The 24,377-nt window shown below is 43.5% G+C and overlaps 1 protein-coding gene across 10 annotated transcripts in view; it reads right to left on the bottom strand.

Moving 5' to 3' along the window:
- Positions 1 to 24,377, bottom strand: part of ZNF827 (zinc finger protein 827) — a 174,872-nt gene that overhangs the window by 138,410 nt on the left and 12,085 nt on the right. For all 10 annotated transcript variants that reach the window (XR_006295333.1, XR_006295337.1, XR_006295341.1 and 7 more), the window contains exon 2: positions 3,531 to 4,583. Coding sequence is in view for 7 of the 10 variants with exons in the window: in XM_043567971.1 (XP_043423906.1) it covers positions 3,531 to 4,583 (1,053 nt within the window). In the remaining 3 variants the exon portion in view is untranslated. The remainder of the gene's footprint in view (positions 1 to 3,530; positions 4,584 to 24,377) is intronic.

Below are 24,377 nucleotides of genomic sequence, written 5' to 3'. Positions count from 1 at the left end.
GACATTTATCTTGAGAGCAAACGGACATAATCTTCTCTCTCCCGTGTCTCTTTTCAGAGGAACAGTGCAGCATGTGCTGGGGCACAGGGTCACATGAAAGAAACCTCCCTCCTCAAGTGTCACGTCTCTCTAGCAGGGGGGAAAGGCTACTGAGCGGTGGACTCTTTAAGGAATGAAATACACCATGACCTGGCAACAACTGAATCCTGTTCAAAAAAGAGGAATAAGGTCAGACCTAAAAGACACTTTTTTTTCCCCCATGGTTTGGACTTCCCTTGACCTAAAGAAGGTCGAAGAAATGCTGGGGTCTAAATTACTCAATACAGGATTGGCTTTTCTAGCACATATCTCTTTGTAACTCTAGAATCAACTTTATGTGCCCTTTTTGCAACATTTTTGGGAAACAGCTTTAAAACGTGAACCCTGATTAAAATCAGGATGGTGCTGTAGTTATTTTTATGGATTTTTTTTTTGTGGGTTATTGTTTGGGTATTTAAATTATTGGGCAACAGATAATTTTCTTTCTTTGGTGCAAGAAACCAGCCACACTATTCATTTTGAATTAAATGAAGCTTTCTAAGCTAAAGGAAAAAAATAATAATGAGAGATGCTTAGAAACATGGGTGACAGCCCTCACCACATTCTCCTAAATGCTTTCTTGGTATGGCCAAGTTACATCTGAATCTAGCCCGGGTCGCCCTGAAGCCCACAATACAGAGTGTTAGAAGGGGTGGGGGACTAGATGGAAAAGACCCATCTTTCTTTCCACTTCTGAGATTAAAAAATCTGTAACAGCAACCAAATCATCTCTCTGTGATATGAAGGTAAATAACAGAATTAAATAGTCTATCCGCTCCTCCTTAACCCATAATCTAGTTAGCATGCCGCGAAGTGATGACATCGCTTTAACTGAGAGGGGCACACAGGCACCCTTCCTCTGTTTGCAACCCAGGGAGCAAGAAACAGAACTCGAATTTAGGATGCATCCACATGGGCACACCAAACATTTTTCAAGGGACCATTTCAAGAGCCCTCGTGTTTGTCTTCACAGCAATCTTTCCTCTTGTGTGAGTTTTACAAAATGGGTGATTTTTTCCTACAGTTATTGGTCAATGGAACTGTTTCACCAACTCACGGCTTGTGCACAGAGGCACGTGGAGAACAGGTGACTTGGGTACCAGTCAACCAGGAGGGGTTGCAGAGACACAATCCAAGAATTTCCTCTCTCTCCTCTCTCAGTTTGGTCATTTTGAACATGGCACTGATTAAAAGAGTAAGTGTTTTAGCAATAGAAGAAATCCAGTAATAAGAAAAGAAAAGAAAATGATTGTTTCTAGATCTCCGTGTTAAATTCTGCTGAGAAGCTCGTTGCGATGGTTTCATGAATTAAATGCATTTAAACCATGAAGGGAACCTATCTTTTCCTTTGGGTATGTATCCTACAACCAAACAGGCAGAAAGTCTACCGTGCACTGGAAGTTCATGACCTCTTTCACATCTTTACATGCATCTAAGCCCTGGAGTGAAAAAAATGATACTTCACCACTGTTGCTAGCTAACTCAAGACGTTTTACAATGACAAAGCGGCCACAACGTGCCTTCAGGAGACACAATTTTATCAGTTACCTCTTTCTGAGTCTCCAGTCAACTAACATTTATTATTAATTTTATATAAGCTTTTCTAAGTAACTGAAGTCCATATGAATTTGTAGTGTAAATACCGTAAGTGCATTCATTCAGTAACCAGATACAGAGAATATTTATAAAACTACATTTAAAAAAATTTTGTTAATGTTTATTTATTTTGAGAGAGAGAGACAGAGTGCAAGTGGGGGAGGGGGTGAGAGAGAGGGAGACACAGAATCGAAGGGAGGGGTGGAGAGAGAGGGAGACAGATTCCGAAGCAGGCTCCAGCCTCCGAGCCGTCAGCACAGAGCCCGACACGGGGCCTTACAAGCCATGAGATCGTGACCTGAGCTGAAGTCGGACACTTAACCGATTGAGCCACCCAGGCGCCCCTATAAAACTACATTTTATATACAGCCATGCCTTTCTTCCTGCTGCTCCCCTAAATGAAATTTCTATAAATGAGGGGTGATTTTCTCCATTGCAAGATTACCCAGCTCCCTTTGCTCTTCTCCTGGTTTCCTAATTTTAGCCATTTCACCAGATGGCAGGTAAAAAGTGAGGAGAAATGAAACTCGGAATGGATAAACATTTCAGGATTTTATGGACCCTTCAGAAACTCTGGAGTGACTGGTTTGGATCACTGAGAGTCATAAAAGTTCCAGGTATCCATTTCCTTAGTTCTATTCTGCTGTTTACACAAGTTTTAAAACAATTAGAATTAGTGCATAGAGCTCACTCAGCAATTTAAATGGAAATTTGTCTGAAGTGCATCAAACCAATGTTAGCAGCGACCATTCAATTATTTGCCATTCATCAATGTGGCTGCAAATAATCAAAGCTGGCTAGACATACACAACAGCAGTGTTTACACTGACGAGGGCACACATAGTCTACTTCCTGTTCCAATCTGACAGGATATCCTCGGGAGACATCTGAAACTCCATACCTCCATCCCGGGACCGTGAATTTACCATACGCACAATTTAAAAACAACCCAGCACAAGATGGGATGCTTCCACCGTGAGAACTCAAGTGACTAACTTTCTCCCTCAGACGAGTCACTTGTGAATGTCAGGGCTCCACAAGACAACGACTTCTCCTTTGGAAACTGTCCTCCCAAGAAAAACTTATGATTCAAATTTTCCACATGCACATGCCTTCAGAATCTGATTGGATTTGAATTAAAAAAAAAAAAGCATCTGCAGGAAATGCTTTGATTATGTCTGAATGACAATATTCTTTAGGGTTCTTCTATGGCAAGAAATTACAGAAGAACAGGGTAAGTGGGAAAGGTTTAAATTCCACACACACACACACACACACACACACAAATAATAAAAATGCTAGCATAAAAGTATACAGTGTGATAAATTAGGGCAGAGTAGTTACTGTATACAGAAGTCCATTTGTGATGGGAGGTAGCAGGAGGGTGGGCTCTCCCTTGTCCACTGTATCAAAAGCAGCGGGTTTTTGTGGGTTTTTTTTTATCCCCCTATGTTCAGTGATGCCATGCACTCCATGACAAAGCTGCTTTGATCTTCTCCCATTAAATATGTCTTGTATGGACCTAGCCTGCACTTGGTAAGAAGAAAAAAAAAAGATCATTTATATGAAAGGGAGGAGTACTGTACGTCTCCAAGATTATTCATTACCTTTCAAAAATGAAGCTATTTGTGAAGTCTTTGTGTAACACATACATGAAAGAATACTACGCTGCTTGCTTAAAGTATTTTCTTGTGCTCCTGCTTTCTTATTCCTGCCTCGGATCAGATGGGGACCCCTTCCGAATAAAGCAATGAAGAAGACATTGCAATTTACGGTCAAAAGAAAGAAAGAAAGAAAGAAGGAAAAGGAAAGAAAGAAAGAAACGTACACGATGATTGAAATAAAAGACCCCATACCTGAGCTGGAGGGTTTAGAAACTCTTCCCTTAGGAACTGGGAGTAACAATAATTCCAAGGACTGTGGTGGTGGTGGCGGAGGCGGTGGAGGCGGTGGCGGGGGTGGTGGGGTTACTTTCTCTTGCTTCTTCTCTGAAGGCGGTGGCGGTAGAGGGTCCTCAGGCACCAGTGATGATTTCTCAGCCAGAAGACTCCCAGCAGCCCTTGCTGCTACCTCTTTCAGAAGGGCCGCCGAGGAGGTCATGGAAGCCAGGGAAAGGAAAGAGCTGGCCGGGGGTGGGTGTTCCTGACCGGGAGTCAAGCTTCTCTCACTGACTTTCTTGGATAAGGCTGCCAGCGTGGAACTGGCAGACTGGGAGCTAAAAGGGGAGGAAAAGGACTCAAATCGCATGGTCTCCTCAGTCCTGGTGAGAGATTTGTCCTGCAGAACGGCATTGGCTGCGGCTTTCAGTTTGAGGATGGCTGAATCCGGAGACAAGCCGCAGGTGGTGGTTGAGTTTGACAACCACTTACCTTGATTCCATATAAAACGGTTACTTGGAGCGTATTGGTCATTCTGTTCCTGCTTCTCAGCCAACTTCCTGGCAAGAACACTGAGCTGCTGGGCATGGTGGGACGGTGGGGAAAAGGAGAGATTCGAGCCCACGTTCACTGGGGACTCCACCCTGCCATTGGCCGTGGCGGTGGCATCGAGTTTGAGGGAGCCAGCCTCCAGCAGCCGCCTCAGGTTGCTGCTCAAGGGCTTAGTGGAGCCTGGGGGGTCATCCTCACACAAAGAAGACACGCCAGGGGAGAGGTGATCTTGACATTGATGTGAGTCTCTCAGGACCTCACCGTCAAGTCCCACCAGCTCCAACGTGTGACTGCTGGGAGTGGCACTTCCCAAGGAGGTGTCAGGGGAAGTGGACTGCTCTTGGATCCGGTCCTCCAGAGACAACTTATAGTTCTCCTGGACTTCTCCATAGGATGCTTCTGACGGAGTCTCTGAAGAGTTTCCATACCAGTGCTCTCCTTCACTGAGTTCTCCCTCCGCCTCTTCCAGCCTACTAACATCTGGGGGAATTAAGAAGATCAAGTTTACTCCCCAGTGGGCAACAAGCAAGTCTGAAGACATTCAAACGGAGTTGTTGACATGCTTCCTCTTCCCCTCGCCCCAAGAACCACAAGAGAGACAGCAGCAACCTTACCAGAATGTCAGGTGCTGAGTCAGACAGTCTTGGCAGAAGCCTTCTGAGAGAAGGTAAAATACTAAACAGGCAAAGGTAAAAACACACCCACCTACGAAACATATTCATCTTTCTATAATTATTCCAGACAAATTGAAATGGAAAAGAGGGAGAGAGAAAAATGGATCTGAGAGAGAAGTAACTGCATGAAGAGACTGCTATTCTCAGTGGTGGGGGAAATGGAAAGAAACACATTCCCTTGTTAAAAAAAAAAAAAAAAGAAAAGAAAAAAGAAACGGGCATGATATCTTTAGTGTCGCATCAGAATTAGAGAGGCAGCCTGGCAGGGTGGGAAAATGTTGTCTGTGAGGCACAAGACAGTGGGAAGCCGCTTCCCCACTTTCTGATTCCATGACCTCAGGCAAGTCGCTTAGCTGGTTTGATAGAAGAGGCAACTGACTTTTTTTGAAAAGTTCATCCAACGATGTAAATACTCCCTGCCTGTTAGATATTACAACTGCATCCAATTGTTATGAAGCTTAAATCACCATAAGCATGTGACTGTGATTTGCAAACAGGCAAGAACTATATAAAAATCAGATCTCATTCACAAACACTGCTCACATTACTGATTTCTTAAAGTGACAGCATTTCCCATGTTATGCATGTTACTTCTTTGAGAGTCCTGGATGCCGATTACCAACATGCCTGCCATCTTGTCACAGGCAATGATTAAGAATTTCTCTCCTCACTCCACTAAGAGTCTCCTTTAATTATTTTCCGTCCATTAATTTTTCTTTCCACCACTACCACCCTGACTGCCCACAAAGCACCGCTCCGTTGGGACTCCCAGCCATTCCAAGAGCACCCATGAGCTCTGTCATTGTTCTACCTTTGCTCAAGATATTCCTTCCATCAGGAATGTCTTTCCTCAGAAAACCTGACTATTTATCCTTCGCCTGCCAGCTCAAAAGTTTCTTCCTTGTGGTTCTCCCCGGAACTCTCGGAATTAATCTCTCCTTTCTCATTCATTCACTTATCCAGCAAACAATTGTGGAGTATCTGTGGCATGCCAGGCATTGTTCCAGATCATTCTAGACTGAACCACACTGAACGAAAATCCTGCCTTCGTGGAGCTTCATATCCCAGGAGAGGAAGATAGATGGCACACAAAATTTAAAAACTAGTAAGTCATACAGTAAGCCGGAGGTTGGGAAGTGCTATGGGAAAAGATACAAAGCAGGACAAGGAGGATGGGGGATAACAGGTAGGAGGGAAGTTGCAATCTTAAATAGGATGGGCATATGGGGCCTCACTGAGGTGGTGACATTTGAGCAAAGACTTGAAAGAAATGAGCAGTTGTTCATTTAGCTCCCTCTGGGAGAGCGTTCCATGCAGAGGGAGTCACTGTAAAGGCCCTGATGTGGAAACACGTGTCCGTGGCCCAGCGAGGAGGCTAGTGTGGGTAGAGTGCGGTGAGTAGGGGTCAGAGCAGAAGGAGAGGAAGTCAGAGAAGTAACATCAGAGAAAGAGAGGGAGGGGAGAGAGCGAGGATGGGTGTGTGTTGTGAACCAGTGAGGCTATGCAGACCTGCAGAACACTGTAAACTGTGGAAAGGTCTTTTGCATCTGGTGACATTGGGAACTACCAGAGGGCTTTGATATGATATGGCTTACATTTTCTTTCTTTTTTTAAATTTTTTAAATGTTTATTTATTTTTGAGGGGGGTAGGAAGGGGCAGAGAGAGGGAGACACAGAATCTGAAGCAGGGTCCAGGCTCTGAGCTGTCAGCACAGAGCCCGACGCGGGGCTCGAACTTGGGAATGGCGAGATCATGAAGTAGGTTCAAGTCAGACACTTAACTAACTGAGCCACCCAGGCACCCCTGATGTGACTTACATTTCCAAAGGGCTGTTCTGGCTGCTGTGTGGAAAAGAGGCTACAGACACAGGGTGGAAGCAGGGAGACCAGCCAGGAGGCTGGAACCCAGGTGAGGGATGACAGTAGCTCAGCTCAAGGTCACTGCCAGCGGTGAGAAGCAGCAACGTTCCGTGCATCTTTTGAATGCAGAGCCAACGTTCCCATGTTCTGTTTACACTGATTTTACATCACTCTAAATTATCTACTATAGACTTATCTTCTAAAAAGTAAGCGGTGGTGTTTCTTGAAGGCAGGGATCATGTTCTATCATCCACACATCCCCCACTGTGCCTAACACGATGCCCAGACCCCAGCGGAGTTCAATGAATGTTTAGGAATTGAGCTAAAATTTCCCATCGTGCCAAGTTTTGCTATATGATATGGTGTCTCTTTTCTGAATAGAAGTAGTTGAACTAGTAATGCATGAGCTACAAGCTGATACATTGATCTTCCCATGCTATTTAGAGAAGAAATGTCACAAATGACAAATTCTCTTTCACTAAGCTAAAGTTCCATGACTCCTTCCTGAGATTCTTTATTAAATTATCAAGAAAATGTAAAATATCAAATGGAATTTGCTGAAAAAAGGCAGATAAAATTGAATTCTCTCTGTTAAAAACAGTCTGGTTCCTTGTGATTTGCCACATTTCCTTCTTCCCACTCCATTTCAACATTTTTCATCTTCGCTGAAACCAGCACAACCCTAAACTACTCATCTCCCCACTGGCTTCTCCAAGAGATGCTTTTTTTTTTTTCTTTTTTTTTTTTTACCAAACATCAAGTAGTCAACATCCATTTCAACGAGAGGGCTAATTTTGTGTTCCTTTGGTAAGCCACCTTTCTTGATTTCAGTTTAAATATCTTATCCTTCAGAAAAATCACATGGGAACAATCCTGTAAATAGTAAGAAGCAAAAGAATCACTACAATAAGAACAGTTGAGTATCTCAAAGAATTTCTTCTCTGATCTTTATTGATGCTCACTGAAAGAACGTAGGAAAACAAATGATTCAAAAGTGAGTACTTTCAGATGATATTTTTGTCACACTAGAGTAGCTCCAGATAGTCAAGACTGGTCCAGAACCAATGTGGTGTCAGTTAACAAGGTGCCTGAAAGCAGGGTTTTGAGAACCACAAAAATCCATAACCACATGTCCCAGCTCGTCATTTTACTGAGACTATTAAATATTCCGAGGGAATATCCTGGTGGGATCAAAAGCACATAGCCACCTACTGTTAATGCCAGAACCAAGAACCCAAATCACACAACAACTGGCCCAGTGCTTCTCTGCAAAGCCCCAGTGCACCGCCTGCCAGATGCCCTCTGAATGGCAACTTCTAGTTGCCAGAAACTGCTGCCCTCCTACTCCTGGTCATCCATGCCTCCGCGCTCTAGAAACAGAAATCAGCAAGAGAATTCTCATAGATAAGGACAGTAGTCACTCCTTATCTTAGGATAAACCATTCAGAGGTAAGTATCCATTATTCCCATATTCTAATCTCTCCATTCCTTCCAGGCAACTTCTTTGTTGGTGATCAAAAACTGATTCAACCGCCTCTAGAATTCAGCACTTCTACTGGCAAAGCCCCAAAGGCATAGCTTAATTTCCTACCCCCTCCACACCCTCAGTGAGCAAGACTAGTCCCCCTCCAAATGTGCTGAGGCTGGTGAGTGCATCAAAAACTAAAGCTGTCCTGGGGCGCCTGGGTGGCTCAGTAGACTAAGCGTCCGACTTCGGCTTAGGTCATGATCTCACAGTTTGTGAGTTTGAGCCCCACATCGGGCTCTGTGCTGACAGCTTAGAGCCTGGAGCCTGCCTCAAATTCTATGTCTCCCTCTCTCTCTGCTCCTCCCCTGCTCACGCTCGGTCTCTCTCTCCAAAAATAAATAAAAACATTTAAAAAAAATTAAAAAAAAACAAAAACAAAACTAAAGCTGTCCATTCAGGCTCTAATCCTACCAAGCAGTGATCAGGAGATCCGAACATTCTTGAATGATACAAACAGTTAATATCTACGTTTAGAGAAACTTTCCCAACCTTGCCAAAACATAAGCGCCCAACAAGCAAACCAAGCATCTCTTAAACGGACCATTTTACGGCCTCTAAAATAGCTGGATGTTTCTCAACCAACCCATTCCCGGTTCTTTGTGGACGTGACCACCTAGATACACTCTCTTCCTGACTGCAAGAAAACTCGGATATGTAGAGTATTTTTTAACTCGCAATACTCTATTCATCACTTTTCTGAAGATGCTGCTACTAAAATTGAGACTATTCAAGTAATAAATCACCAAATAATTTCAACGCACATAGCCTAGGAGGAGCCAGACCAGAAACCCGAAAAGAAACATTTTTGAAATTATTCTGGCATCACCTGAGGTCAAGCAGAAAGTGGGGGAAGCTTTCAGAGACATGAATGCAAGAGAAGTGGAGACCTGCAGAGGTTGGAGAAAAATCATAAGCGGCTCAAACAAATATGCTTTCAGCTCAAAACAGCAGCAACAAGGATTTTCTCCCACAAATATTAATTCTCCTCCCCCTGCTGGGCTGCTCTGTATTTCACATCTGAATTCATCCAGGAGATGTCCTTGAAGGCTGCATCGGTCCAGTTACAGGGAGCTCCCCTTCCGCGGGGTGTGCAGGAGCCCGTAGCACCTTTCACACCACATTATGAGAAAAGATTCTCATTGGAGAAGCTCAAAACAAAGCATTCTGGCAATCTAGGGGATTAACTTGTTGGACACCACAAACTTTACAACAAGCCAGGCTTGACTTTTGACTCTCTTTCACAATTCGAGAAGCCCCTGGGCAGCGAGACAGCTTCATTTTCCTGTCCGTCAGGAGCACAGAATCATGGCACGTAATCTCTGAGCACCCCACATGCTGCGGTCCCGGAAACGCTTCCTGAGCACATGGACTGTGGATTTCACAGCTTTCCTAACTAAGGCTCCCAGGGGAAGCCTCTAAACGGCCAATGTAAATAACTTCCTTGTAAATACATTATTTTTAACCTCCAGAATAGGAAGCTATTTCCATTGCTAATTTTACAACAACCTATGTCTCTGACAGCCAGGTTCACACTCATTCCTGTCAATTTTACACAACAGTCTGTTTTTGTGTTTTTCACTTTAAATCATCAACTCAAAGAATTAAGAATAGAAGTGGTACAATTACGGAACGAAAATATGCTGAATAAATTTTGTTTCCATGTGGTGAATATTTCTCCTTTGGGGAAAACAAAACAAAATTCCACTACCTAACACATTTATTTATAATTCAGTTCTCAAGCAGAAAACCGGTAACTCGATATCTGCAACTCTGGCTGCGTTTTTTTCCAACTCACTTCCTTTTCAGTTTGACAGTTTTAATCAGATGCATTTAATTGGACAAATACTCAACTCAGAAGATCCTTGATCAGAAAGACAGGGAGCGAAAAGAGAAAAAAGAATGCGAGAAAGAGATACCTATTAATTTTTATGCCTTTTGGCTGTGGTTAAAGTAAGCGGAGATGGAGATCTAAAAGCCCCATTTCTTAATCTACCCACAACTCATCCCACCAGTGGCTCCACATGAATCTAACCAGCAGGTTTTGAAAAGAACAAAGTTTCACCTCTTAGGACTCATGGTGAGTCCTCCTGTATCAACACCTTCTTCTTGTGACAACAGGTGTCTTCACCTAGTACCTACTAACTAACCCTCTGGCTCACTTGCATCTAAAAATCTTCCCAGTGTTCTTCCTTTCCAGCTAGCATACATTTATAGCTAAATATTTACACTTAATTTTTTAAAAGATTATTTATTCTTGAGAGAGAGGGGGAGAGTACGAGAGGGCAGAGAAAGGGAAAGAGAGAATCTCAAGCAGGCTCCGCACAGTCAGCAGCACAGAGCCCTACTTGGGGCTTGACGTGGGGCTTGACACGGGGATGGAACCCAGGAACCGTGGGATCATGACCCGAACTGCAATCAAGAATCAGATGCTTAACTGACTGAGCCACCCAGGCACCCCTATACTTAATTCTAAGGTCACACATCTCTATTAGTAATATCACCCTATTAGTAATAATCACTTGCAATTATCTAGTATTAGACAACCAATTTTTCCATGCAATTTTATACAAAAGTGGTTTGTAAGGTTTAAGGAGCTGTATACAGGAGTTATTAGCAAAACCAATGCTGATGAGTGACTTAATTTAACAAATATTTACTGAGCATTTACTATGTTCGGGGAGCTGTTCTCTGCAACAGAGAGCTTCAAAGACGCAACAGTGTCTTGCCCAACTGCTGCAGTCGACAGGGAGTGAGGGTTACACAAGTATACAAAGCACAAAGCCCGGTGTTATCACAGAGCAACCGAGCAAGAGTTGTTTGTGCATAAATTAATTCCAGTGGTGCACCTGGCTTTGGAAATGGACCTTGAAGGAATGAAGATGATTTTAACAGATGACACTGGAAATTCATGTATAGGAGGGTTTGCTAACATTCAGGTGACTAAAACCTAATAATTTTTTTTTCCTGCATTCTTCACATTTTAAAAACTGACCATCTATTGATTTGTGAAAGGGCAGATTTTACCAATTTTCTTACCACACCCGCTGGTTTTGAAATCAAACCATTAGATTATAAATGCCTGAGGCAGGGCCACAGGTGAGTCATTTTTGTATTCCTGCTGGATGCCCTGGTCCTAGTAGGGGTACCAGGGCACAACCAGGGGACACAACCTGGTTGTAGTGACAACCAGGACCGCAAGAAGTGACAGGTGCGATTCCCAGTCCCTTACCCAAACACACAGAGGGGCACAGGGGAGCCGGCATCTGGGAGGAGGGCAGTGCACTATCGGGGTACTCTCTCACTGCTTCTCATCTCTTCTCAGAGACTAGCCTTGTCCTCTCAGGCCACCTTTCCCTGGAGGCTGCCAATTGGCCACACAGGTTCTGGGTTTTCCCTCTCAACGACTTACCACCAGAGAAAGGTCTTTCCCCTCTCATCAGCCTGTTGGAGGTCCTATTCCCTTCTCCAGACTTACCACTGAAGCCAGAGGGCGGGGGTTCTACAACTGACTTAATGTGGGTCACAGAAGAAAGGAGAGGGAAGAGACACCAGGAAGACAAAAACGATGACCCCTATAATGTTTAATAAAGGTTTAGTATGCTGCACATCAGGCTGTTATGAACCAATTTTATGATTTTAAGCATAAAACATATCCTCATGTAGGCCAGTTTTACCTGCCAATTTTTACACTGTCCCTTTGTAGCCTAAACGCCTTAGCACATGCCCCACACCAGGTGTGCCCGGCACTGAGGGAGCACTCTGGGGTTCAGGGTTCCGAGGCCACAGTGCGAGTGAAACGCACGGGCCGGCAATCGGCCCGAGGGGACAAAGCCTCAGAGATCACGGTTATCAAAACACCGATGCCCAGGGTACCCAACCGCTGTCAGCATGGCCAGGGAGAAAATTTAAGAACTGCTAGTTATTTAAAACGGCCAGGGTGGAGAAGACGACCAGACTCCTGTCACCAGTCCAGCTGGGGAAGAGGTGCTGCCAGGACACTGGGAAATGGGAGGAAGTCTGGAGAGGATAAGAGTCGGCAGACTGAGATGGCACGGAGAGGCCCTCTGGGTCAAGACGAACATTGTGCACAGAGGAGTGGTTTTAAATTATAGTTGCAGATGTCCACGAGTAAAACAAAGGTAACACAAAGGAACGCACCGCTCTTTATCTGCAAAGGGAGCTGCAAACGGTAGGGGAGCTGCTTTCAGGATTTTCACATAAAGGTGCCAGACCTTCCGGTGACCATCAAACTGCCCGTCACAACATGAATGGCAACTCCTCCCTAAGACTGCTTAGACCAAAACCCCTGCAGCTTGCCTTGACGCTTCCCTTTCTCTCAAGTCCTCATCGAACTCATTTGTAGATTCCACTGGTCCCACCTTCCATATACATCCCAAATCTTGCCACTTTTTACCACGTCTACCATTCCCACCCTGCTATACAACACTGCCGTCCTTGGCCTGGACTGTGGCAGTAGTCTTCCAGCTGCTCTCCTCACTTCCGATTCTTGCCCCGCTGTGCTCAGCCAGCAGCCGGAGTAAGCTTTTAAAAATATATGTCACACTCCATTACCCCCATCCCAGAAGCCTCCAAAATGGCTTCTCATGTTTCTCGGGATAAAATCCAAAACCCTTCCCTTGCCCTCAGGGCCTCCATAATCTGTATCCTTCAGACCTCATCCCCTACTACTCTGCCTTGCTAATAAATAATAAATAAAGAGCAAAATTCCCCCCAAATAGCCACACGGCTGACTCCTTTACTTCCTCGGGTCTCCCCTCAAAGCATCACTGTTTATTAGAAGAGAAGCTCCATGAGAGAGAGGACTTCGTCTTCTTTGCTATGTGCTCAGCACTTAGAATGGCACGGAGCAGGTGTTCAGCTATTGTCTGTCAAATGTATGAATGAGAAAGAGGATGCGCTTAACAATCAGAAAGGCAGCACTTATCAGTACTGGAAATGAGAACAATTTTCAAAATTACAAAGATAATCCTGTTTTTCTGATGTGAGTCAAACATGAAATAGGGAAAAGAGAGTGTTTTGCAAACTTTTCCACCAGTCTCCCTAGTGGCCAAGAAACGAGCACAGCATCCCAAGGTAACTCGGGGCCACAGCCGAAGCCCCCTCCAGAAAGTCCCAGATTTCTTGGACTCTCCGCTTAACATTTCAAGGGAATTCCACATTCTACTCTGTCCTAGAGCTGTACTTGTTCTTACTAAATACTGCAGGGCTGTGCTTCACAAACCACCGAGGAACATCGATTCTCTGTGTTCCCAGCTGCTCTGGAGAAGCAAGGATGTATGAAAAGTATCTAGCACAGTGTCAAGAGCTCAGTAAAGGGCGGCTATCATGGTTACGATCATTACCGTCGGAAAATAGACAGTACTAATCCTATTACCCGCACTTCAGACAGAAAAGCTAAATCACAGAGGGTAACTTTCTCAGACTGCACAATGGATCTGTAGGAGACCAAGAACTATAACTCTATTTGCCGATTTTGAATCTGTTGTCTGAATTACTTTAGAGATGGTAAAGCCTTGGAGATTTAGTCCGTATGGCTAGTCTCTAAGCAGAGGCCTAGAAAGGGCCAGTGATTAGTCTGTGGCCCCATACTTGATTTGCTAACATAGACAGGACTGGAGCTCAGATGTCTCACTCCAAAGGCCAGTGCTCTACTAAATCACGGCATAATCATCATTAAGTGAATGAATGAACTCTAGAACAAGACCTGGAACACAGCAGCCTCCCAACAAACAGTTGTTGAATGAATGAACAATCGTGCATAAAACACTAAAAATATGCCGGGTACTTTATTAGATGCGTCAGTATTCATCAGCAAATTCTTCCCATGATTTCATGTGGTAGACCATAGTCTCTTCATTTTACAGACCAGGAAACCAAGGCTGCAAAGGTTAATGGCTTACCCAATATACCCACTTAGTGGGTGACAAAGCAATGTTCAAACCCAAACCTTCAGGAAATCTAACAGAGTGCGAGTTGTTTGACAAAAAGTAATCTTTCAGGTAAGCAAAAAGTACGGTAACTTCAAGTAATCAATATTTTAAGTTTCATTGTTTTTAAAAAAATTTTTAAAGTAGGGGTGTTTCTATTTATTTACTTATTTTTAAGTTTATTTTCGAGAGACAGAGAGCAAAACAGAGGAGGGGCAGAGACAGTGGGAGACAGAGACAGAATCCCAAGCAGAAGCAGGCTCCACACTGTCAGCACAGAGCTTGATATGGGCTCCAACTCACGAACTGTGAGATCATGATCTGAGCCACAATGAAGAGTCAGACGCTTAACCAATGGAGCCACCCAAGCACCCCTTTATTTATTTATTTTAATTAATTATTAATTTTTTATTTAGAGAAAGCGCACAAGTAGGGGAAGGGGGCAGAGCGAGAAAGGGAGAATTTCAACCAGGCTCCAAGCTCAGGGTGGATCCCTACAAATGATAGGACTGTCATTTGTAATTCTGAAAATCGTTCTCATTTCCAGTACTGATAAGTGCTGCCTTTCTGATTGTTAAGCGCATTCTTCTTTCTCATTCATACATTTGACAACCCTGGGGTCATGACCTGAGCCAAAATCCAGAGTCAGATACTCAGCCAACTGAGCCACCCAGGCACTCCTGCATTTTAAGTTTTATTTTGATGGGATTTCAAAAGCATACACACCCAGACACGAGCTCCTTCTTTCTAAATTTGTGGCTTTTTGTCTCCCATCCAGCTTAATAAAACTGTGCAAACTAAGGATGAAAACCTGGTGTCATGGGTTGAATTGTGTCCCCCACCCAAAGATGTTGGAGTCCAACCCCCAACACCCATGAATGCGACCTTATTTGGAAATAGGGTCTTCACAGATGAACCAGTTAAGATGAGGTCATTATTGTGGACCCTCATCCAGTATGACTGGTGTCCTTATAGAAAGGGGAAATCCAGACACAGAGACAGACACGCCTACAGGCGTGAATACCATGTGAAGACTAGAGTGACCCTCTCACAGCCAAGGAACTACCACAAGCAGGGACAGACTTCTGGAACAGACCCTTCCTTGTGTCTTCATTGTGTCTCTGCCGGCCAACACCGTGATCTGGGACTTCTGGCCTCCAGAACAGTGAGGCAATAAATTTCTGTTGTTCAAGCCATCCAGTTTGCGATACTCTGTTACGGAGGCCCCAGAAAACTGAGACATGTACGTCTGAACGAAGGCCTGAGACTTTTTCTGGATTGGTTCACCTCTGGATTCTGAACCGGAGCCTAGCTTAGGGCTGTAGTTTTTGCACAACCTGGTTATCACAGAACGGACCATGCTGCTGTGCCGTGCGATGTCCTCCGAGGCTGGAAGGACTGGGAGCCGACTATTAAGCTATTTTTACCTACCTCTGAATTTTAACCAAATTTTGTTCAAATGAAAGATTCTGAGAAAGACGTTAAGCAAGAGAAGTCTTCTATTACTAGAGCTACTTCAAAATCTCCAAACAAAAAAATACACTCGTGGCCACATATGTTGTAGCAAATTAATAAGAAAGGGATAGTTCAAAGTATAGCATGAATCCACTGACCACAAGGCCAATCTACACACCAAAACACTTCTGGTTAGTCCACGGATTGATAACTTGCTCCTTCACCCTTTCCTGCACCTCCATGTTACAGAAAGCATATAGAATCTGTCCCCTCAAGCAATCAGAAGTAAATTTACCATGGCTACCATGGCATTATCAGAAAAATTGTCTGTTAAGGCTGATAAATCGGTCGATTATCTGCTTCCTTGACTTTTATTTCCTCTTGTATAAATGTTTTCATCCCAACATTACCAATACCTGTTATAAGATGAACGATATATTACCAAACTACTGAAATCACCGGGAAATTCTTAATAGATCAAAAAAGAACTTAACTACCAAAAAAAGCCCTAATAACATAATAATGCACTCTGTCGTCTAGGAACAGCACTCTATAGAGAGATAAATGGCTACTTATTGAAATCTCAGCTTATACATAAAATGATACATTTCTTCCCGGGCACATTTACCAAGCACTGACATCACATACCTTGTAATGAAACATATTATGCTCATAATCATTCTGACTGCCAAAAGAAAATTTCACACAGTAAGTCCTTTATTTACTAAAAATATATGTCTATACAGGAAGAAAATGGGCGTTTGGGGAGAAGAGATTTACCAAAGGAGAGGAGAGCAAATGAAATTGCTTTTATTTAGTGCTTAAATACATATAAAATAAAAGCTGCAGAGAAGACAGATCCCAATCCCCCACATTTTCATGAAAGAATGTTGGTGCATGGGCACCTGGATGGCTCAGACAGGTAAGTGTCAGACTCTGGATATCAGCTCAGGTTATGATCTCACTGTTCGTGGGTTTGAGCTCACGTCGGGCTCTGTGCTGACAGCGCAAGATGCTCTCTCCCCCTCTCTCTCGCTCTGCCCCTGCTCATATGCGCATGCTCTCTCAAAATAAATAAATAAACTTAAAAAAAAAAAAAAGGAATATGGGTGCAATGAATTGTGAGAGAACGGTTTTTTTTATTATGCACAAGAATCCATGACACCGATTAGAAGGACAACCCCTAACTCAAAGTTAACTTTAAATACGGATTTAGGCCAAGAATTTTTTTTTTTAATTTTTTTTTCAACGTTTATTTATTTTTGGGACAGAGAGAGACAGAGCATGAACGGGGGAGGGGCAGAGAGAGAGGGAGACACAGAATCGGAAACAGGCTCCAGGCTCCGAGCCATCAGCCCAGAGCCCGACGCAGGGCTCGAACTCACGGACCGCGAGATCGTGACCTGGCTGAAGTCGGACGCTTAACCGACTGCACCACCCAGGCGCCCCTAGGCCAAGAATTTTAACCTTTATTCCGACCAGGTTTTGTGCCACAGCTGCTACCAAGCGGCCAAATGTATTCTTATTTATTCTTTTATTTTCCCTGGCCACCTTCTGGAACACACATAAGTCAATGATCTGGCCAAAGACCATGAAAACAAATACCACAACCAACCAACCAACTAGGGCAATCCCAAGGGCCAGGAGAGCCTGTAACTAGGTTAACATCGCCTCAACAACGGGGTCCTGTGGTTTCATCCACTTAATTGTCTTTGAAGGATCCGGGAGGTGGGAGCTTTCCACAGGCATGCCCACTTTGGGGTTTGTTTCGCTGAGAAACCTTTTCTAGGTCTTTCACTCAAAAGACCTGTCACTGCCTTCTAGCTGTCTATTCACTACGAGCAATGCTCCACGGAGGAAAACATTCATTCCACTTCCCAACAAAGCTCAGATGCTACTGGAAATGCATCAAGTGGTAAGGATGACATTAGGAAACCTGCTCTACTGACAACTGCTTCAAAGGAAGGCTCAGGGGCGCCTGGGTGGCTCAGTCGGGTAAGCAGCCGACTTCGGCTCAGGTCACGATCTCGCGGTCCGTGAGTTTGAGCCCCGAGTCAGGCTCTGTGCTGACAGCTCAGAGCCTGGAGCCTGTTTCGGATTCTGTGTCTCCCTCTCTCTCTGCCCCTCCCCTGTTCATGCTCTGTCTCTCTCTGTCTCAAAAATAAATAAACGTTAAAAAAAAATTTTTTTTTTTTTAAAAAAGGAAGGCTCAACTCCAAGGTAAGGCTCAAAACAAGAAATATCCCTCTGGCATGCATACATGTGGCCCCAAAGTGACCAGGAGTGACTGACATTATTCACACTCTGCTTCCTCTTGTTCTTAACCTTTTGGGGGGGGAGTCTAGAAGACGCCCTGATTTTGTGTTCAAATATGCACACTGCTTCCTTTCCATCTTCTAGAACTTACAACTGTAGGCAGCCCTCTAGGGGCAATGTTTCCCATGTATTACAAGAACCTAGTTAACTGGCCTATCCTCCCCCAAAATCTGGTGTTTGAAAAGAAGGATGAAAATGTATTGAGCAATTTAAAGAAGTTCATTTGAGGAATACAAGTTTAAACGCTTTTTGACGTAAATACGCTCAACTAATCGGGCTTTGTTTTAAATCTACATGTTTTGAAGTTACTTAGAGAAAGCCAAATTCTTCTGGTATTTCCATGTTAATATCAGCAGCAGTGACTCCAGTAAAGTAGGTTCTGCAATCTTCTTCTGTGAACAGACAGACAGCAAATACTTTAGGCTTTATGGGGCACCTATGGTCTTCATCCCATGTTCTTTGCTTTTGTTGTTGCTGTTGCTTTTTTTTTTTTTTTAACAATTGTTTAAAAATGCAAGAACCATTCTTAGCTCAAGGGGCTGCACAAAAACAGGCCACAGTTTGCTGACTCCTGCTCTAAAGTATAGGTGATTTACTTTTTCTTTATAATAAAAGTAGAATGGTACTTAAAATGATATCGGAAATTCAGATATATGACAACACGCTTCATCATCATCTTAATCCAGCCACCTCTGTGAGTCACTGAGCATGTCTGTACCTCGGTTTCTTCACTACAAAATGAGGGGCAAGAACAGATCAGTGATTTATAAACCATACCCTCAAGGAGCCCAAGGACTCCAGCTTACCTCCTACCTTAGCACACACTTAAGCCGCACAACCTGGCATTGACCTTGTCTATACACTGAAGCTCTCCTTAAAGACAAGGGTTCCACTAATTTTTTTTTTTTTTTAAGTTTCGAAAATACGGTACCAAATGATCTCAAGAATCCTTCTGGTGTTAATTCTCTATGAATCCAATATTGGATAATTGATACTTTTCAAGTCATTTGATTGGGAAGTGTCAGGTCCTTTAAAACCCTGTCTTGAGATATTTAAAGGAAGAGAAACAAGAACAAGAATGAGATCATATTCTAAGAGACTACCCGTACGTATGTATAGAGCTGTGGAAATCCACCAGACAGGTCTATCAGAGGGTTCCCGAGTCCCACAGATTAGGGGTCTGGGAAAAGCAGAATGGTTTCGCAGGGGAAAGAGCTCTGAGTACAGACTCAGGGACCTGGGTTCCCATCTGAATTTGGAACTTACAAGCTATATGACTCATGTTTAGTTAACAAAAATTCGAGAGCCCACTGAATATGAACTCCTGGTGCGGGTGTTAGGAATATGGAGATGAACCAGACAGACATGGAACGTTCTGCCTCCCATCACACGATCCCTCATCTGTAAAGTATGGTAATAGCGAAGGATTTGTCAACTGCAAGGTGTAGAGAACATTAAGCTAGAAAGCTACAGATTCTCTTCCTTTTAAGTACATAAAATAAATGCAACTTCAAGGATTGACCAAATGAATACAATAAAGCCATAATAGGTTTTGCAGAGCAAAAGAAACCATTTCTAGAACCTGAAGCAGCAGGACAAAACAGAAAGGGCACAAGCTTAGAACTCCAGACACTCCCACTCTGCTTCCTAATAGACCCACCTGACATGCACAGGCCTATTCTCTTGTTTATAGAATAAGATACTGATATCGCCATGAGGCTACTGTGAAGGGAAGTTAGAATTACATAAGTAAGGCACCTGGCACAGAATTAGCACTCAGTGAATAATAGTGTCCCCTCGCCCTCCCTCCCAGACACCTAGAAATCTCAGATGAGAGAACACTGTATTTTAGATGGTAGGGCTTACCTCAAAATTGTTGATATTGCTACCCAGCTCTATATCATAATCACCTCAACCAAAGAGGACAGGAAACTTCTGGTTGTTATGACCATGGAATCCAGATGTAGAATATGCCCAGTCATCAGGAAAATCTTACAGTCTTGGCACAGTTTGAGGACAGAGAGAGAGCAACAGCCAATAGCTGAGGGGAGACTCTACAGTCTGGAATGTGCCACAGACTTCCAACCACAAAAGTTCTCTTTGCACTTCGTCTGTGGTATCCCCCTGTGGTGTAGGCCGTGGCCTCTGCTCTTCTCGGCAAGTCTCCTCCAGAAGCACATGACTCTCCCCAGGCTTCTCTAGGCCGCATCCATGTGAATGTCTGTGGCACTGTTCATCACCTCCTACCCAGCCCAGCTGTACACGTTAGCCAAATCATTGTCTCATTGCTGAGAAAGGATGACAGCAGATGTTCTCCATGGTCCTTTCTACCTCTAAAATCCTTTGATTCTGTGACTCACTCTTAACCTCATTCATTCAACTCATTCATTCATTCATGCAAGAATCTTTATGAAACACCTCCTATTTATTTGATTCTGTGACCCGTTCTTAATTTCATTCATTTGTTCATTTATTCAACCATATCTGACCACTTACACCAGGTACTGCGATGTGCAAGAATGTACAAAAATGAATACGGAATAGGCCATGCCCTTAAAAAGCTCACAGCGATAAGGACATAGAGGAATAAGCAATTACAGTGTGGCATGGGAGGTATTATGAGAGACCAGTGGGAACCAGTGGAGGTTCCCTAATTCCTCCCAGTAGGTGGAAGGAACAATAGTAGGGGAGGAGGGGAAGCTGGAAAGGCCTCCCTGAGAGCTGAGTGCTAAGTGCCTATTGATAAGCAGAAGGTTAATCTGATGGGTTCAAGACATCCAGAAATAGGGGGAACGAATCTGCCAAAATAAGGAAATACAAGCATGGTAGTCTGTCATATAGATAATTCAGTATGAATGAAACAAGGGGTATACAGCAGGGCAGGAGAAAGGGGGCACAGATGATGAAGCATCTTCCATACTTCACTAAGAGGAGCAAACTTTATCCAGTTAGGGGATGTCTGGGATGTCTAAAAGATCCTCAATAAATCCACGAGTGTTTTAGAAAGCCTACTGTGGTAGCAGTGTGGATACTGGGCTACACAGAGGCCAGGGTAGGGGGATGGGGATATGACATTGAGGCAAAAATAAATAAATAAATAAATAAATAAATAAATAAATAAATAAGTTGTGAATCCTTACAGGAGAAAATGAGAGTGTATGGTACAGCAGTGGCAGGGAGTGGCCATGATGAACTCCAGAGATATATCTACAAGAGAGTCAAGAGGCTTGGTGATCAGTTTGATGCGGGAGGAGAGGAAGAGGATGGCATCTAGGATCACACTCAAGCTTCTGTCTCGGGCAAGGGGGTTAATGGCTGGTGAGGACAGCAGTCCAGGCAGAGAACACAAGAAGCCCAGAAACACTCCCAGTTTCCCAAGCCCAAAAGCCTTGACCATCTCTTGTCCGCAGCAAAGCACGGTCCACCTAAGTCATGCCGGCCCGTGGCACCTACATCTGCGTGAGGAAGAAAAGTACTAACTGCAAAGTGTATCAAAAGCTTTACTTTCATTTTAAAACAAACAGATATATTATAGAGCAAAGTGCATTATTTTCATTCCTATTTGCAGACAGAGCAAGAGACTTCAAAGATACCTCAGAGAAATCTCAGAGAAGCTGAGAATACTTCCCTGTCTTCAGGGCTCTCTGTCTTTTGGGTTCTTCAGTGCAAATATTCACGCAGTGCTGCAGTATAACATTCTCACGTAAAGCTGAAGAAACACGAACGCCGACACCTGCATTCCCATTTCTATGCAGACAGCTTAGACAGTGGTTCTCAAAGTGTGGTCTGTGGGCCCCTAGTGGTCTCTGAGACCCTTTCAAGGGTCCTCAAGATCAAAATTGTTTTTATAAGAATTCATAAGATGTTATTTGCCCTTTTCACTCTATTGACATTTGCAATGATGATACAAAAGCAATGATGGGTAAAATTCTGGCTCCTTAGCTCCAATCAAGGCAGTAACACCAAGCCACACTAGGAATCATTGTATTCTACACTGCCACACACTCACAGTAAAACATACACACACACACCCCAAAATAACCAGGTCCATTTCACCCAAGAATGTCTTTGATGAAGCAGCAGCAAAGATTATTAATTTTCTTAAAGACTGACCCCTGAGGAAACACCTTTTGAATATGATATGTAATGAAATGTGTCCATGAAGCACTTCTGCCATCACTAAAGTGTGATGGCTATCTCAAGGAAAAGTAAATCTGTGATTTAGTTGAGAGGTAAACCAGCCACTTTTTTCATGGAACATCACTTTTGACTGAAAGCGTAACTGACAAACTATGGTCAGTCAAATTTGGGTATCCAGGGGTGCCAAGCGGCTCAGTCAGTTGGGCGTCCAACTTAGGTTCAGGTCATGATCTCATGGTTCGTGCATTCCAGCCCTGCGTCAGGCTCTGCACTGACAACACAGAGCCTGCTTCAGATTCTCTCTCTCCCTCTCTCTCTGCCCCTCCCCCACTTGGGCACACACTCTCTCTCTCCTCTCTCTCAAAATAAATAAATAAACTTAAAAAAAAAATTGGGGTACCTGGCACACTATTTCTTGGAAATGAAGTAAGGCTGATACTTTAAGGAAAAACTGACAGTATTTGTAGCCAATGATAAAATTCAAGCTTGCCAGCAAGAATTAAAATTTTGGAAAATCCATATCTTACGCTATGAACTTGACAGTCCCTCAAGACAAAGTGATATGTGCATGCATGTTCACAGCAGCACGGTCCATAATAGCAAGAAGTAGACACAAACCATACACCCCTTATAGTATGGTTCTACAGTATAACACTAGAGAGCAGTGAAAATGAACTCACTACAACTACAAGCATCAGTGTGGATAAATTTCACCGTTGAGTGGAAAACCAAGGTGCAGAATACATGCAAAACCAAACAGGGTAAAGCTAGGGGTACGATAAGCAGAAAACTCAGGATAATGGGGACAGGTAGCAGGCGAAGGGCACGTTAGAAGTCTGATAGGGTTGAAACGTGTTAGATTGGGCAGTAGGTTTACAGGTGTTCATTTTACCATTATCCTTTCTTATCTGTGTATATATGTTCTATGTGTTACTTTTTGTAAACAGCACTACTTTACAGCTTTGAAAGGGAAGCACTGCATTAGAGCTTTCTTTGCCAAAGAAAACCAAAGAGGTGAGGAAGGGGCAAGAGGCATGGGGTGAGCCCTGGCTGAGGGCCTCCAGCACTGGCCCCAGAGAAGCCCATCACCGGCAGTCTCTTCCAGAGACAACTTCAAAGCAGCATCTGTGCCATCCATGGATCTTCGGTTTTTCAACAGCCCTCCCTGCATAAAAAAGGCCATTTTTGCTCCTTCAGGCCACCAGCTCCCATGTCACTTGTCATCACAGTGAAAGAAACTACTACATTTCACAGCTGATTTTGTATTGTATCCAAACTACAAAATTTAGTAATCCTAATCTCTTATCATCTAGACCAGCTCCTACTACATTTTTCCTGCTTCCTATCCTTACATCACCAATATAAGCCTTTTGATTCAACTTCTTAGTGTCTCCCACATACTTTTGGCTTATTTCACCCTCTTTTGGCTAATGTCATTTCTTCTGCTTAGAATGTTCTCTCCTCTCTTCTCAAGATCTAAATGCATCCCTTCCTTAAGGATGTTTTAAGTGTCACTCCTCTTCAGGAATCTTACCCATCACTCCCACTGGGTTTCCTCGAACATTTACACTTCTAATTCATATTATATTGTCTTGCACTTGTTAGCATATTGATTTGTGCTTATCCTCTGTGCTTGTTTTGTGTCAACATTTCAAAGAACTGTCCGCAGGGGCTGCAATCTGTACAATTTCTACAAGTCACATAAATGCTCAAAACTTTTTCTTAATGAATGAGCACCCAGTAGGGACTACAACTCTCAGCGGCCATGCCCTCACTGCTCTAATGTGACACCATGTGTGTTGACATATGTCCTTCCTTATTCCCAAAAGACTTTCAATTCAGCATACCGAGGGAGGTTTTGCTCCGTGGTAGGTATAGATCTCCCACTTCACTACAGAAACCAAACAAAGCAGCATTTGCTTTAGAGAATTCTTTTTCATAATATTAAATGATTTCAATGTAAGTCAGCGTTGTCTCCTCACATCCCACTCCTCTATCTGAAGTCCTTTGAAAACCACCCCTGCCAGGTGGTTGAACGAGCTTCTTGGTAAACACAAGATCTTTCATTTTTGCACAGTTGTATTTATTCAACAGGCCCTTATCTTTAAAAATCAGTGATCTTCCCTATAACTTCTATCCTCTTGGTCCTAGTCTCTATTTTCTGGTCAGCATTTCATAAATCTATGAAAATACCTTTCAAGCCGAATTTTAATTATTTGTTTCATCTCTTTCTGTGCCCACTTGGCTCTGAGATCCTTGTAAGCAGGGACCATGCTCTATTCAACTCCACTGATCCCTACTCCCTGGCACAGAGCACTCAGTTACTGCTGCTTGAATGAATGAATGAATGAAT

Source organism: Prionailurus bengalensis, chromosome B1, assembly GCF_016509475.1.
Source record: "Prionailurus bengalensis isolate Pbe53 chromosome B1, Fcat_Pben_1.1_paternal_pri, whole genome shotgun sequence".
NCBI lineage: Eukaryota > Metazoa > Chordata > Mammalia > Carnivora > Felidae > Prionailurus > Prionailurus bengalensis.
The sequence above is the reverse complement of the archived record's forward strand: the minus strand, read 5'-3'. Positions and strand labels throughout refer to the sequence as shown.